We start from the raw sequence: 14,847 nt of genomic DNA, 5'->3' as shown, positions 1-14,847 counted from the left end.
TCTAAGATTTTTGCAATAATATGGTTGCAATCTTTTAAAAATATTTGGATGTGATTTAAAAAACATTTTTATAACGTGATATAACAAGCGTTTAAACATTTTGAAAATATTTTTTTAATATTTGAATATTATTTCTAAAAGGTTTTTTAAACATTTTAGTATCATTTTTTAAATGTTTTTTTAATATTGCAACTGCAACCTATTTGTGGCCATTAAGACATTTTTGCAATGTTTTAAAAAACATTTTTGCTATATTGCAATAATATTTTAAAAAATGTTTTGAAAATATTTTATTGCTGACTGGGATGCGTTTATATTATTAAATTACACTAAAAAGGAGATGCATAAACCTATCCTTAAATTACGTTAAGTAAAATTTTGCATTAAAAGTAAGATTACATTAAATTTTGCTGCATAAACCAACCTTAAGTTTTATAATTTTAAAACGGCATAATTTTTTTTAATAAGTCGTTCGGCATTTTTATTAAAACGGTACATTTTAAAGTAGTTTTAAGTTAAAATTTTCAGCAGAGGGTAAAACTTAGAACGGAAATTGAAAAATGCGCCATTACGCCATTGTCCTGATCATGTTCAACTTTAACTTAATACGCACTCGACACAAAGTAGAAGATATTGAAATAACTAAACTTACCCTTAAATACAGCAACTAAGCATTCCATGTCCCAACTTTTTAATAATTGTTCCATTATTATAAATAATAACTTATAACAATCACCACTTGCAAAATTCTTGGACGCACACAATTACGCTACCGAGCAGAAAGCGTTACGATTAACGATGATGAGCTACTGCTAAATCTGCATAAATGTGCTTAACTCAACAATTAGCTTACACAAAGCAGTTTTAATATGTTAGTTTGGTATAACAGCATTTGATTTGAATCAAAACTGACGCTTCGAATTAAACATGCACGATATTCATTATGAGAATATAAGCATTTCTTCCAAGAATATATTTTGTCAATGAAATAACATTGATACTTAAAGTAAGATAACTGTCAGTGTACGTGCGAGAAATGTATCTTATTTCTATCAAAACAAAACTACAACGTATTTTAAAAATATGAATGCTTACATACGTTTATTTGTAGTAAAATGATTAGTTATTAAATGAAAACGATGTTATTAAGAAAATCCTATGATCCATTTAAATACACCTGTAAATTTGACCGAAGAGTTTGTGCTTGTTGTAAACAAATATAATATTAACTGAAAATGATATTTTCAAACAAATCAATATTTTTACACTAAGCATTTTTTTCTATGTGTGGTAGAACAAAATCAATCTACAATTTGTAGCTTAGATCTACAAATTTAGATAGATCCAGTCTACAATTGTAGATTGAATATACCTACAATTTGTTGGCTGAAATTGTAACAATAAAAGTAAAATTTGTTTTTTTGTGGCCCTTCTACGCCTCCGTACACTGAGAGAAAGGTTTATTTATAACAAATAAAATTTATTTACTGTTAACAAAATTCATGTTTAAATATCAGCTGTCAAATATTATTTTATTGTTAAATAATAACTTTGCTACAAGTTTACAAATATGTGTAACTTAATATTAAGAACAGTTTTTTTATTATTACCAAGAGATTTATGTACTTCTACTTCCCATTTATTTATTATTAATATATGAATTTAATAAATACTATCAACAGGTTTAGTGGTAAATATGGTCAACTTTAATATTAAGAATTGTTTATTCATTATAAAGAGTTTTAGTTAATACATACCATAAGATTTGCTAATATCACTGCCATCCATTTATTAATATTTACTGTGCGAATTTCACAGCAACTATTTATAAGTGTATTTGTAAATATGTTTAACTTTAATATTAAGAATTGTTTCTTTATACTGAAGAATTTCAGTAAATAAACACTTTCGATTTGTTTGTTACTACCACCCATTTATTTATATTTAACACACTAATTTTATCACAACTAACAAAAAGTTTATTATTATAATATAGTATTTTAATCGTTAAGAAAGATATCTGATTATTGGTTGTTAGGAAACTTAAGTTAATCCAACAAAACTAAGGCATTGCATAACAATTAACAAATATTACCAACAAAAATATGAATTTTATTTACCTACGTAATCCCGAAAATTTACTATACAGCAAAGAGTAGTATTCTTTGCTATACTATACAGGATGCACGTGTATTCTGACACAGATAAAATACATTACACAGAAATGTTAACACTGTTCAGTTGGAAAGGCTTCCTTTTTATTATTAGCAGCACTGTGCCACTCAGAAAATCTATACCGTTTAGGTCAAAATTTAACTTCAGGATTGGTTAGATATATAATACAAAACAACTTTAAAACATGTATTAGAAAAACAAAAAATCAAACATAAAGTATACATTTTCTCAAAGAAAAAGTTTCTACGTTTTCAATAAAGGATCAACTCAACAGTAAAATGTATAACTAAGCCAAACGCAAATGAAAATCTATGCATTAATTTACTACATATGCAACACACAGGACATAGTACAAATACAGTTCGATGTTATGTTAGAATCTAAAGCTATATTTTAAACATATTTACGACAGTCTTTCCACCAGGGACTAAATGTATTTGAAATGAACGCAACTTTTTAATATGAGTTATATCATAGTATTTGAATTTGTGGGAAACAGTATTTAATATATAAGCACAGCTATCTGTGTGCAACAGTACATCACTTATAACTAGACAGAAAAAGAACACCTTTTCCTTTTGAGTACAAATAATTGATTTAACAATACCGAATGTTGGAAGTTCATTTTCTTCATGGTCAGGAACTATTATGGCACAACTCTAAATTTAATTCCATTCAATTTAAACCACTCAACCTCAAAGAAAGGCTCCTCATCACACTTCTTTAAAAAATAATTATGATTCTCTCCTAAGGGTATAGTTTTTCCAAACTGGAAATTATTATGTAGCCCTACTTTAAATTGAAGTCGGTAACAAAGGCGAAGCTAGTACCTTATTGATACCGTCTTCAGTATGTTTATTCTTGAGGCAACAATGTGGCAATTTGTTTTTCCTATTTTGTGGAATGCTTCATATCTAATTGATGATAAAGCAGAAAGAGGTCCAACACGTTCTATGATACTTGTGTAATGAATTAAAAAATGGTATTTTGGTTTAAGATTTTCTTTAAATAATTGCATATGTAAGCGATTATGCTCCATAATGTGATGCTTAAAATACACTAAATCTTCTGAACTAAACTCATCTTTGGTGCTATAGCATGTAATTTCATACAGCATCAAATATAGAGACCAACCTTCATCTTCCACGTCAATTAAATCAAAAATTAAAAATGAAAAGTAAACCACAAAAGCTAACATTTCAGAAGAAGACATAATTAGGTATTTCCTTTTAATCTGAGATTCTATTATTACAGGTATTTTGTTCCCTACGTCAATATCTTGATTATAGGTAGTCAAAATATTTGATTCTACGATTCAAAATTTCTAATTTGAAAAATTTTTTCACATAAATAAATCTGTATAAGATTCGGGCCATGCTGTAGCGACAAATACCCTCAAAAAGGTCGTGCATAATATCACAGCTAACGTTTATAGTTGTATGAAAATTAGGTAAGTTATTTAATACACAATATTCTTTTATGCCATTTGTTTTTGCTGATACATCCTGTTCATAAGTACTAGGATTTCTTGTAAAAGATTTATCTTCCTCGCACATAGTTTCACAGATTTCCTTAGAACAACTGCAAACTCGACAATAATGCTTGGACGTAAAACTCTCTGTCATGCCAATTATTGAATTGACGCCTAAATTGTACCCTAACACCAAAAACAGTGTAAAATATATTTTAGTTACTTTTCCAAATGAGTGAATAGTAACTCCTTTAGTTTCCAGCGCGATTAATTTTTCCAGAAATACATCCAAAATAACTTTGTTGCCAAGAAATGCTCTATCCGATGAATAAAAAAGTTCAAATAGAAAGAAGTTTTCAAGCCTTGAAGAATATTCAGGGGGAATTCCACCAATAGTAAAATATACTGCGCCCACTTTATGAACGCCAGCTTGGGTGCCTAGTGGGTTACCACATTCATAATCGTCAAAATACTTATATGAAAATAGGGAGAACTATTTTGTCGTCAAATTTAATTTTTACTGATTTCCACAAGGAAGCATTAAAGATACTCGTAATTGATGTGGTATTACTGGATTCATTCTCTATGTGTTGTAAAATAACTGGCACAACATTATCAGTGGCTAAAAATTGATGTAACACTTTCTCTATTGATACAACTTGTGCTGTACACCATCGATAATCTATGGAGACGGAACCATTTTTTCTTTTATCTTCTAATATTCTCCCTATCTCCACTTCATATGCTTTAATAAACTTAGCGCTGTTTTCAAAATATTTAAACCTTTTATGTTCTGTTAAAATATCATCAAATGGATTTTTCAGTATTAGTCTAAGTTCAGTCAAAAGTTTTTGAGGTATTTGATCGGAAAGAGAATTTAAGGATGCAAGGATTTGAGAATAGGTATAAGTCATTAAAAAAGTCACTAGTGTTTTCGACCACCTCTTGTATACATTTTCTTGTTATAGTACTGTTTTTATAAAGCTTTATCAAAAATGAGAGAAGAGAATCAAAACTATCATTCAAATTCAAGTCAGAATTTTGGCTGGTTGGATGAATATCTGTCATGTTACTTGGACAATTTGCATTGCTCTCAGGTTGCTTTATGATCTGAGTATATGAAGTATAAAATGTACTTACACAATGATCAGTTAAATGGTCATGTTTGGCGTAAATATGTCTCTTTAGTGAATAAATTGTGCGAAATCTTTGCAAACAAGTCCTATTACTACAAACATATGAATCTGAGTATTTATGCATAGATTTTGTATGGTAAAAAAACGAATCCTTATTGTCAAATGTACATGGAGTAGTGCAAATTTTACAAAGAAGCATTTTTACATCTAAAACGTCGCAAATACATAGTCGAAACCTTACTACAAACAAACCACCTGGGCAGAAAAAACAAAAGTAATATATACCTAAAATTAGTTAACTTTGACTTGAATATATAGGTACTTATAATAATGAACAGATTAGGTGCTACTAAGACGGTTAACCTTATTCACAATGTCGACAATATTTGGAATTTTGTTATCCCATTTTGTATAGCACTTTGAATAAATGCCCAGATATGCTCCGACTGAAACTGATATTTTAGGTGAAATACATGATATGTTTTAAAAACAATGTCTATGCCTTTCAATACTGTTGCTGCTGAATATAGCTCACCAAAAATATAAACATAGATTTGCTGGATGCTGGCACCAGATCCCACCACAATTATAAAAGGTTGTACCGGAACCTCCACAGATTGCAACTTCTCAATTTTCGTGGCAACTGCTGTCTCCACATCTCCTGCCAGCTAAAAAACAGTATAGTAATAAAGTGCAATTGCTATTTAGCAGCTTAAAAACACAATACCACATTATTGAATTGAAATTATGGAGAATATAATAGGTAAACCCACCTCTACTTTTAAAACAATTCCCTCCTTACAGTCTGCTATTTTTGGTTTCCACTGCTTACTACCAAATACATGCCTGGATTTATATGGAAGCAGCGAACACATCAAGGATAGCATGACATAATGTTTATAATCTGCAACAGTACAATAGATAGGTAAATAACTATGTAATAGGAAATATTAAGTTAGGTATGATGTTCGAAAACAGAAAAAAAATTGATTAATCTAAAAATCTATAGATACTGTATAATAAATCAAGCGATTAAGTAGATACAGAAACTTTAGTGGATTTTGTATAAAAGTTAGGTAAACATAATAATATCAATTTACTGAAAGTAGTGGCTATTTAAGTAGAAGGTAAAAGTGATATACAATACCTTTGCTAAGATTTTGCGACTCCAAAAGGTCTATTAATATTTTGTCGCTATCGATAGTCACATAATTTCTTCGTAGTTTAATCAAGTTAACTATCATTGAATCCCAAATAGAAAATAGATCCTGTGCGTTAGGATATAGCTTCTCAAAGTCTCTTTCGATCTAAAATGAAAACATTTAAATGTGAAAATGACATTTTTGTTAGTGCTTATTTGTGAAGAAAGATTTAAAAAAAATATCAACCGTTCATTTTCGATGGCAATTGTGACATGTATAGTCACACTAAAATTACCCGAGGAATCCAAATATGCAATAATATACCGGGGGGTTCCATTAAAAAAATTTAACACCACGTCCAACCGGCGAACTTTAAAAATGTACATGAATAAGCCCACAAGGATCCGTCCACACACTGTTGGCCCACCCTGTATAGTATAGGTATATACATACCAGTGAAAAACAGAGCGATGATAACTTTTAGACAGGATATAGAGTAAAATATTCTTTCCCTTCTCTTTCTTCTTTTAGAGTTTGTTGTCGCCGATAATTGAATGTGGCATCCCAGTGTTTGTACACTTGCTCTAATGGTTCCCGATTATGTTCTAACCAAAGCAGACTGTTCTTAACCAAATCATCTGAAACATTTGGAACTCTTTGAAAGCACTATGAGAGCCTACAAAAATTTTACCTGAATCTACGTCTGTAGGGGCTTGATTTTCTTTGTCTGTAATGCCACCTCTTGATGGTAATATTCCTGCTTCTCGAAGGAAAGTTAGCCTATTTCGAAACTTATCCACCAGTTTTCCTCGTGCAACTCCCGGTTTTTTGTCCCGTGAATCCCTCTTTCTTATTGGTGGAAGGTAGTAGGCTTCCTTCGTTTCACATGGAAAAAGTTCCACTATTTTATTGCCAAGGATGTCGAATTCTTCATTCTTTAATTGGCTAGAAACAGTTTGTATAAATATTAAGACACACAAAATTAAAGTAAAATCAAATGTAATCAATTTGTGGGTACTAATGGTACATTCTCAAGTTACAGAAAAGTTACAGACAAAAAAATACTCTGACCAGGTAACTAACCGGTTCGCTTGATTCAATATCAAGTGTTAAGATTATTTACTTATGTAGAGTGCTTCAAAATTTCAGTTGTAATTATATCCACTAAATAGCTTTGTCTGGTACTGTCAAATCCCCCTTTAATTTGGTACCATTGAAGTAGTGCCTTTCCGATCGCAGATTCTTCCAAAAGCAGTTTTAATTCTAGAGATTCTATATATGTTTTTAGGGTTTTTGGTTTATTTATTTCAAGAAGTGGTGTGGACGTATATGATGTGGATGGACCAAATCCAGAACTCGATGATGGAGATAATACCAAGATATTTTCGCTACAGTCTAAGTCTAATACTTCGCTATTTCTAAAAAAATACAAATATACCTACGTACTGTTCATATTGATCAAGATCTTATTTCATATTGCTAAAGAACGATTCACGATTTGCACAATACCTACTCGATTATAGGAGTGATCTGGATGTTCTCATTAATTGGAGAAATTGCAAGTGCGGGTGCGGATTCATCAAAACATGTTTTCTCTGACTTCAAATAGGTTTCAATTTTTTTTTAATAAATACCCGTTTTCCCAGAGACGGAACAATTTCTTTAAGATTATCTACGGAAAGATGCGGTAATAGTTCCGCAGCTATTCCATGTTCTGAAAGCAACAGAAACTTCCTTGTATAGTTGTAGTTCGTACACAAATTTTTCCTAAAAATATGACACACTAACAAGCAGTCAGATTATATGGCCCTCCGCCGCCTGCAATTTCCAACTCTGCGAAGAAATTTTGCTAATTTTCTGTGCTAAATTGTATCACTGTTTCATATAATTTAACGATATGCGCCCTACATACTGGTACAAAACATGCCATGATCAATGCGTCAATTAAAGTCAAGAAAATTATTGGCGGTCAATTGTTAACTGTCAACTACGACGTAATATAAAGATGAGTATATTTCGAAATGGCATTAGAATGCACAAAACATACCACAATAAACCACTAATTTTGTATAGGCACCGTTTTCTACAAAATATAAATAAATAATATTACCTATCGCCTACATAATTATACAAATGGAAACTGAGCGTGCCAACATCTATACTTCTAATCAATTTTCTAGAAAATGCTTACACGGGGGCAGTATCTACTGTGAAATTGTATCTATGTGTTTATTGGTGATAGATACAATTGGTTTATTGGTGATATAGTAATTTTCACGGACTTAAGACATCTTGTACCTAATTATAAAATGGCAGTACACCATGTTGTGTATCTACCACCTACCTACAATTTTTCATGATTAAAAAATTTCGTTTAATAACAAGAATGATTATTAAGACAAAAATAACTGCGTTAGGTAGTAATAAATTAGAACTAGGGTTACAGTTAAGATGTTAACTATTAAGAAACGTTTCTTTTAAATAAATATACTTCTATGTATCTCGCCAATGATGAATGACGCCAATAAATATTGTAGGCAGCCAAGCACAGCACTTGTAATATGAACACGTACATACCTACTTAAATTTGCAATAAATAAATGAATCATTATTACCTTGAAAGAGGGCTGTAAATTCTCCAATACCGATGATTTGTAATGTTTCATCCAGGTCCATTTCTGTATCTCTATCTGCCATTGTTATAATTAGGTGCTTCACACTACCTGATAATAAATTGCACAACATTAAATTAAGGTAAAAGGGAACGATTTCGCACTTACCATTACACGGTTTTCAGTGGTTTTAATACTCGTAGGTGTTAGTAACACAGCAATTACACACACAACAACACCGTATAGGAATTTTGAATTGAAGGTGCACGAACTATAACAAAAAGACGGCACACAGAACAGCACAGTCGACAGTCCAACTGTTATACAATTATATGCGCTCCCAAGCGAAGTGAGATAAGTTAGCGCCGTGTCATCACAAAGCTTAATGATATCGAACAAAGTTAAATATTAAGATATTGTTTTTCTGGTAGTTAATTACCATCACTATTAATAAGATTTGTTAAACACTTACAAATGAATATTTAGTTTAATAATAACAATTGGATTTCTTAGTTTCTAAAAGAGCACGTTTCTGAAAAATACGGAAGGTTTATGATAAATAAATTTCAGCCAAATAAATCCCTTTCTTAACGAGGCTTTCTTAGAATTGATAATAGTTTATTAAAATTATGTTGGGAAAGCCCAGCAACTGCACAGAGAGAAAAATCTCATTTATTATTACCAAATATAGGGTATCGGGATATTTCTTTATAAACACCTTAGTGATATTTTACTTAAATTATCGATTCTATTAGATATACTTCTTACTTTATAAGAAGAAATCGTCATATTTTAATGAATTATCTGTTAGACTACTGTAAAGGATCTCGCTCATTATACCAACACAACACAACACAGCACGTCACGTCAAATGTCGGTGAAGATAAAATGCATTAGGTTAAATAAGGATCCGCTCACTTGTCCAACACGACACGACACAGCGTCGGCCGATGTTGGTCGGATCTTCATCGCACAACCCTAACCGACAAATGACGATGCGTGTTGTGTTGTGTTGGTGAAGTGTGCGGAGGTAAACCGTCAAGAATGTCTTTAGCATGCGCAAAAGTAATCAGCTGTTTAAGTTTAGTCATTGAAAAAAAATATTATTTAGTGGACTTCAGCTTCTTAGCGAAATGGACGAAGAACTATTAATCAATCTCGTTGAAAAATACAGTGAATTATACGATGTAAACGATTCAAAATATCATGATCAAGCAAGGAAGGAGAACATTTGGGAGGAGATTGCTGCAGAAATGCAAAAACCAGGTTAGTTTTTAGTTTTATTCAATCTCGTAATCTTTCAAGTAAAGTATACAATATATTTAATTTATGTAACATTTCTTTTTCCTCTGCGCACCATTTCAGTTTGCCACGATACCGAACCATTTGGTGAATTAAAATAATTTTTGAATGAGTCTCTGACGCCCATTGCATTTGTTGTGGACGCTCCCCCTATTCCTGGAATATTTTCGATGCCTTCTGGACGTACAATAGTTTCATGTTGTTCTTCAGTCCAATGACAAGTGTCATTTCGCAAAAAATTATGTAAGCAACATGTTGCTAAAATCACTTTATCTAACTTATCTGGGTCTATTTGTAAATGACGTTGATAAATCCTAAATCTCTTGACTAAAATACCGAAAGCGTTTTCAGAGACGCGTCGAGCTCTACTAAGTCTGTAATTGTATATTTTCACTTCTTCATTGTTTAGACACTGCCGACCTGGATACGGGCGCATTAAATTGTTATGAAGAGGGAACGCTTCGTCTCCTACAAAAACGTGTGGAAGACGTAAATTGCATCCGGGTAAGGTCTTAGGTTCTGGAATGTCTAAAGCATTGCTTAATATTTTTTTACCAATTGTGGAATTAGCAAACACTCCTCCATCACTGCTTCGTCCATACGCACCTACATCAACTGCAGTAAATCTGCAATGCGCATCAACAAATGCAAGCAGAATTACACTAAATGATTTCTTATAATTGAAATATAAAGATCCACTATTGGGTGGTTTATCAGTGATGACGTGTTTGCCATCGATTGCAGCTAAACAATTAGGGAAGTTCCACAACGATCTGAAGAACTTTTCATTCTCCTCCCACATGTCTTTTGTAGGTGATGGCATTACTAACGGGCCCATGATCTTCCAAATGGCGTCGCAAGTTGTGTGTACGATGTTTCGAACTGTTGTTTCCCCAAGTCGATAGCTGAATGCTATTGTTCTGAATGTATCGCCCGTTGCCAGGAATCTATACAAATAATATGTACTGTATTAATAGTTATGTTAGTTGCTTGTGTAAAATGACTACTACTTATATTTTTTATTTACAGCACGTGAATGTAAAAAGCGGTGGAGCACGCTCAGGGATTGCTACCGGCGAGCACTGAAGGCTCAGCAATCCAAAAGTGGTGATGGGGCAAAGGCACACAGAGAGTGGCGGTTTCAGCAGCAAATGAGTTTCCTGCGAGGATTTCTTCCTGAACGACAGCAGCTGTCAAATGTAGAAATAGAAACAGCAGGAGCCAACGATACTGAACGTGAGGAACAGGAACGTGTAAACTCACCAACTGATTACGTTCAGCAATCGGAGAGTGATGAATCAAGTACATCATCGCGCCCTCAAAGCACTCATTCTGCTGTATCCATAGTAGGCAAGCGTAAATCCAATAAAAACCAGCCGCTTACAACAGCACATGTTTTACAAAGTTATTTAGCAGAAAAGCGAACTAAAAACACTCCATTAGCGACCGCACACTCTCCACAACCTCTCAAAAAATTTTTTGCGTCCATTGAAGACACCGTTAGCACTTTTCCATTAGAAACACAACTAGATATCAAATCAAAAATATTCAATATCGTTCATCAAGCGGAACTATCACTTTTAAGACGTTCAACGGGTAATATAAATCAATCACATTTTCACCAAGAACATCATCAACAATATTATCCATCTCAAGTACAGCACATTCAACCACATTTCATCCCAATGACGGCACCTCAGCAACAACCATTTCAAGACATACAGTACGCAACTCAAAGACGTGTACAAAACCTTCAACAATTACCACGTATCTCGCAAGCACCATCACAACCTCAATCACAATTTCATCCATATACATCCCAAACACAACATTTGACCAGCGATTTGCATTATGAAGAAGATGCATCCCAGTTGACGCAATCACTTACTACAACAGAAAATGATGTACCTACTACACTCGACAATAATAAATTAGATTTGTAATGCATTCTTTCAAAAAAATAAAAGTTATGTAAGTTACAAAGTAGTAAATTACTTACCTTAAGGTCACAGCAAGTCGCTCTTCTTTACTAATTGCTTTACGAAATGTAGTGTTTTCTAAAGTTAATTGTGATTCCAATAAATTTACGCACTCTGCGAACTTTGGCGCAGACATTCTAAAATACTGGAAAAATTTTATCTCGTCTCTCTGTAAATCTTGGAACAAGTGATGAAATTCTCCCAGTGTTGATCTTTTCATATTAATAGGATGAACCCACATTTTCCTCTTTCGCTTTTTTTCATTCTCCTCTGCTTCTAGAGCACTTACAACCACCATCAACTCTTCGTCCGACGAATCTGAAGACTCCATGCTTACCACAATACTAAACTTTTTCAATTGTACTACATCAGTAGTTTGTTTTTAACGTTGAAAAGTGTCGTTAGCCGTCATTATATGAGCGCAAGCCGAATCGTCGTCGGCCAGCGCTGGCCGGCGACGTGTTGTGTTGTGTTGGTATAATGAGCGAGATCCTTAACGCTTCAAAAAATAACCGATGAATCACAACTACGTACTTGGAAAATGTTTTAAGCAGCAACGAAGATAATGTATCTACCTCAATAATTAAACTCCGCCGACCTAAATTATACCACTTTTTGCAGCATCGACAAGTTTTAAAGAAGAGCACTAATCACTGCGGTATTCTGCAGCGTTATTGTTTCTCATTCGTTTCGGTTTACTCATCACTATGGGCTATGATTATTAATTATCTTAATTTTAATATTCCCTACCGTTGGGTAAATGAAACGTATAACGTTTTATAAAAGTTTGCAAGCGACTGAGCGATAAAATCTGGTCCGAAACTACCACTGACGGCCTGACCCAACTCACTGAACAAGAGAATATACACCTTACACATTTAAACGCCGCCAAGGTCGCTTAGTGTTCGTGTTCGTCGGAGTGTACGCTGTTGGCGTAGATTGGGCCACATGATGCGCACGTGCAATTCGAGATAAAATCTACGCGTGGCGAGATAAAATTCGCGCACTGCACATAAATTCATGCAGTGCGAGATAACACCACGCAGTGCAAGATATAATCACGCCCGTGCGAGGATAAAATCATGCAGTGCGCAGATAAATCACGCACTGCGACATAATCATCGCAGTGCGAGAATAAAATCACGCAGTGCAAGATTAAATCACGCAGTGTCAGATTTTCATGAAAAAAGTTTGAGCGATGGCCCTTCTGAACCATCGTAATACCAGTGGTGGTGGCGTTACGGGATAAGGAGCGGACGAGATACGTTTGATTTGCGTTTTAGTCGTAATATCTCATAAGCATAAAGAAATGTACTAAAATTTAAAAGATTACTTTAACACAGAACACAAGTAATAGACCATTTTTCATTGAAGAGGCTTTTGAAGGTAAACAATCAGTCATGATTTAAAAAGAATAAATAGTAGTAAATTGGACCGCATGTTTGTATCTGGAACAACTTTATTTTAATTCCATCATATTTCAGTTTCTAGTAAATTTACGCCGGTTTACTTATCTAATGTGGAAAAGTTTTTTGAGTCGGATTTTTTGTTGACTATTTGAATATGGATTTAATATTTAATCTTGGAAAAATATTTAACGTTAGCTAAATGGACAATACAACGTGCTTTAGGCTTCTGCAATAAGAAAAATAAATATGCTAATAAATGTTAAATTGTATTTGTATAGTATGTTTTTTATTATATTGCAATACAAAACAAGTATAAAACGTTCTGAATTATAAATGTGTACCAAATGTGGCAATATAATGACACTGAAAAAACTATCACATTAAATTGTTAAATATGTATTATTCGCCTTCATAAGTACTAGATTTTCAAAGTTGATGTCCGATAAAGCGTGGCGGCGGGGTGCGTCAATAAATGTTGCATATGAAAACAGTCTTTCTACAGATGCGGAAGAAGGAAACGAAGTGTTGTATTTAAAAAATACTTTTTGCACATCGGGGTATTTATTAAGCATACACAATTCAGATTTTGGATCCTGTAAGTACTGCAGACACTCAAGTTCGCTTTTCCCGAATCCCATACTAGAGTTCGATGGCAAAACGTTATCTGGTGAATCATCAAATTCAAAATAATCACTGAACGAATTTTGTTCTATCAGTGGTTGTCTTCGTTAACTCCCTCACTGGCGATGAAACACTTTTCTACACTCTCTATAAATACTTTCTTAATCTTGTCTGTTATTAGGAAGGTAGTTTTGATCTTCTTTAAACAAAGAAATCCACTTCATTTTAAAGGATGGGTGTGAAATTGTTGCCAATTCATTTTGTAAGGTAAGATATTCATGAAATCTCTCGGAAATGGCTATTAATATGTCATCCAGCACTGAAGAAAGATATCTATCATTTTAAGTTTTTCTAATTTCTTTTTTAAACTGGCTATAGTTGGTAGTACATATCCATAATAAATATTTGTATCCCCTTGTAAACATATCTAGTCCCAAAGAAAGTGGTAGGTACTCTATTAAATACTCCACTTCGTTATCTTTAAATGAATGTTTTATCGACAGTTTTTCAAATAGCATCGGCAGCTTCTCCTTTTTGTTTACAATATTGTTTATAGAGTCGTAGTAAGAGTTCCACCGTGTCACTCCAGGATAACTAAGATACTGCCCTAACACTTCTTTAATAACTTCTGCTGTCTTTGGACGACCAGCCTTAGACCACAACTGAACACATTTATTCATAATATTTGTGTGTCTGGTTCTCATTGCTACAGTTTTATTATTAGATTTCATAAAGTCTGCAGTCGCAATTAAATTGATAGTATGCGAAACGCATCGCTGATGTTTGGGCAATTGTATATTAGGAGAGTCTTCACCTTCATCCGCTAAAACGGCGAACGGTTCTGGTGTAAAAATAACGTCTTCAAGTTCCTCATCGATATCGATAATCTCTCCCTCAGCGTCAAAAGGTACCAGCGAACTCAAAATTATGAGTTAGGTATACGGACTCCAAATTCTTTAAACGCTTTTACAAAATTTGAACCGTTGTCGGTCACTGTAGA

The 14,847-nt window shown here is 33.3% G+C and overlaps 3 protein-coding genes and 1 long non-coding RNA gene across 4 annotated transcripts; 1 reads left to right on the top strand and 3 right to left on the bottom strand.

Annotated features, from left to right (window-relative positions):
* Window positions 1-4,365: 4,365 nt before the first annotated feature.
* LOC116183039 lies at window positions 4,366-6,058 on the bottom strand. The gene is made up of 3 exons (XM_031503639.1): window positions 5,930-6,058; window positions 5,556-5,686; window positions 4,366-5,450 (listed from the first exon to the last, which is right to left on the bottom strand). Exons 1-3 carry the CDS (start codon window positions 6,024-6,026, stop codon window positions 5,151-5,153), a joined length of 528 nt encoding a protein of 175 aa, XP_031359499.1. The 5' UTR covers window positions 6,027-6,058; the 3' UTR covers window positions 4,366-5,150.
* A 342-nt stretch (window positions 6,059-6,400) lies between these two features.
* LOC116158554 lies at window positions 6,401-9,041 on the bottom strand. The gene is made up of 4 exons (XR_004142758.1): window positions 8,705-9,041; window positions 8,540-8,647; window positions 6,616-6,869; window positions 6,401-6,562 (listed from the first exon to the last, which is right to left on the bottom strand). It is a non-coding gene; the product is annotated as an uncharacterized LOC116158554 (long non-coding RNA).
* A 385-nt stretch (window positions 9,042-9,426) lies between these two features.
* LOC116182959 (mastermind-like domain-containing protein 1) lies at window positions 9,427-11,848 on the top strand. The gene is made up of 2 exons (XM_031503536.1): window positions 9,427-9,802; window positions 10,868-11,848. Exons 1-2 carry the CDS (start codon window positions 9,670-9,672, stop codon window positions 11,779-11,781), a joined length of 1,047 nt encoding a protein of 348 aa, XP_031359396.1. The 5' UTR covers window positions 9,427-9,669; the 3' UTR covers window positions 11,782-11,848.
* On the bottom strand, window positions 9,804-12,186 carry LOC116182944 (protein ALP1-like). Its single transcript, XM_031503511.1, has 2 exons — window positions 11,838-12,186; window positions 9,804-10,785 (listed from the first exon to the last, which is right to left on the bottom strand). The coding sequence occupies exons 1-2, from the start codon at window positions 12,146-12,148 to the stop codon at window positions 9,864-9,866; spliced, it is 1,233 nt and encodes a 410-aa protein (XP_031359371.1). The 5' UTR covers window positions 12,149-12,186; the 3' UTR covers window positions 9,804-9,863.
* Between the last annotated feature and the right edge of the window lie 2,661 nt (window positions 12,187-14,847).

The sequence above is a fragment of the Photinus pyralis genome, unplaced genomic scaffold, assembly GCF_008802855.1.
Source record: "Photinus pyralis isolate 1611_PpyrPB1 unplaced genomic scaffold, Ppyr1.3 Ppyr1.4_LG1, whole genome shotgun sequence".
NCBI classification, from domain to species: domain Eukaryota; kingdom Metazoa; phylum Arthropoda; class Insecta; order Coleoptera; family Lampyridae; genus Photinus; species Photinus pyralis.
This window is presented reverse-complemented; position numbering and strand designations above follow the sequence as displayed.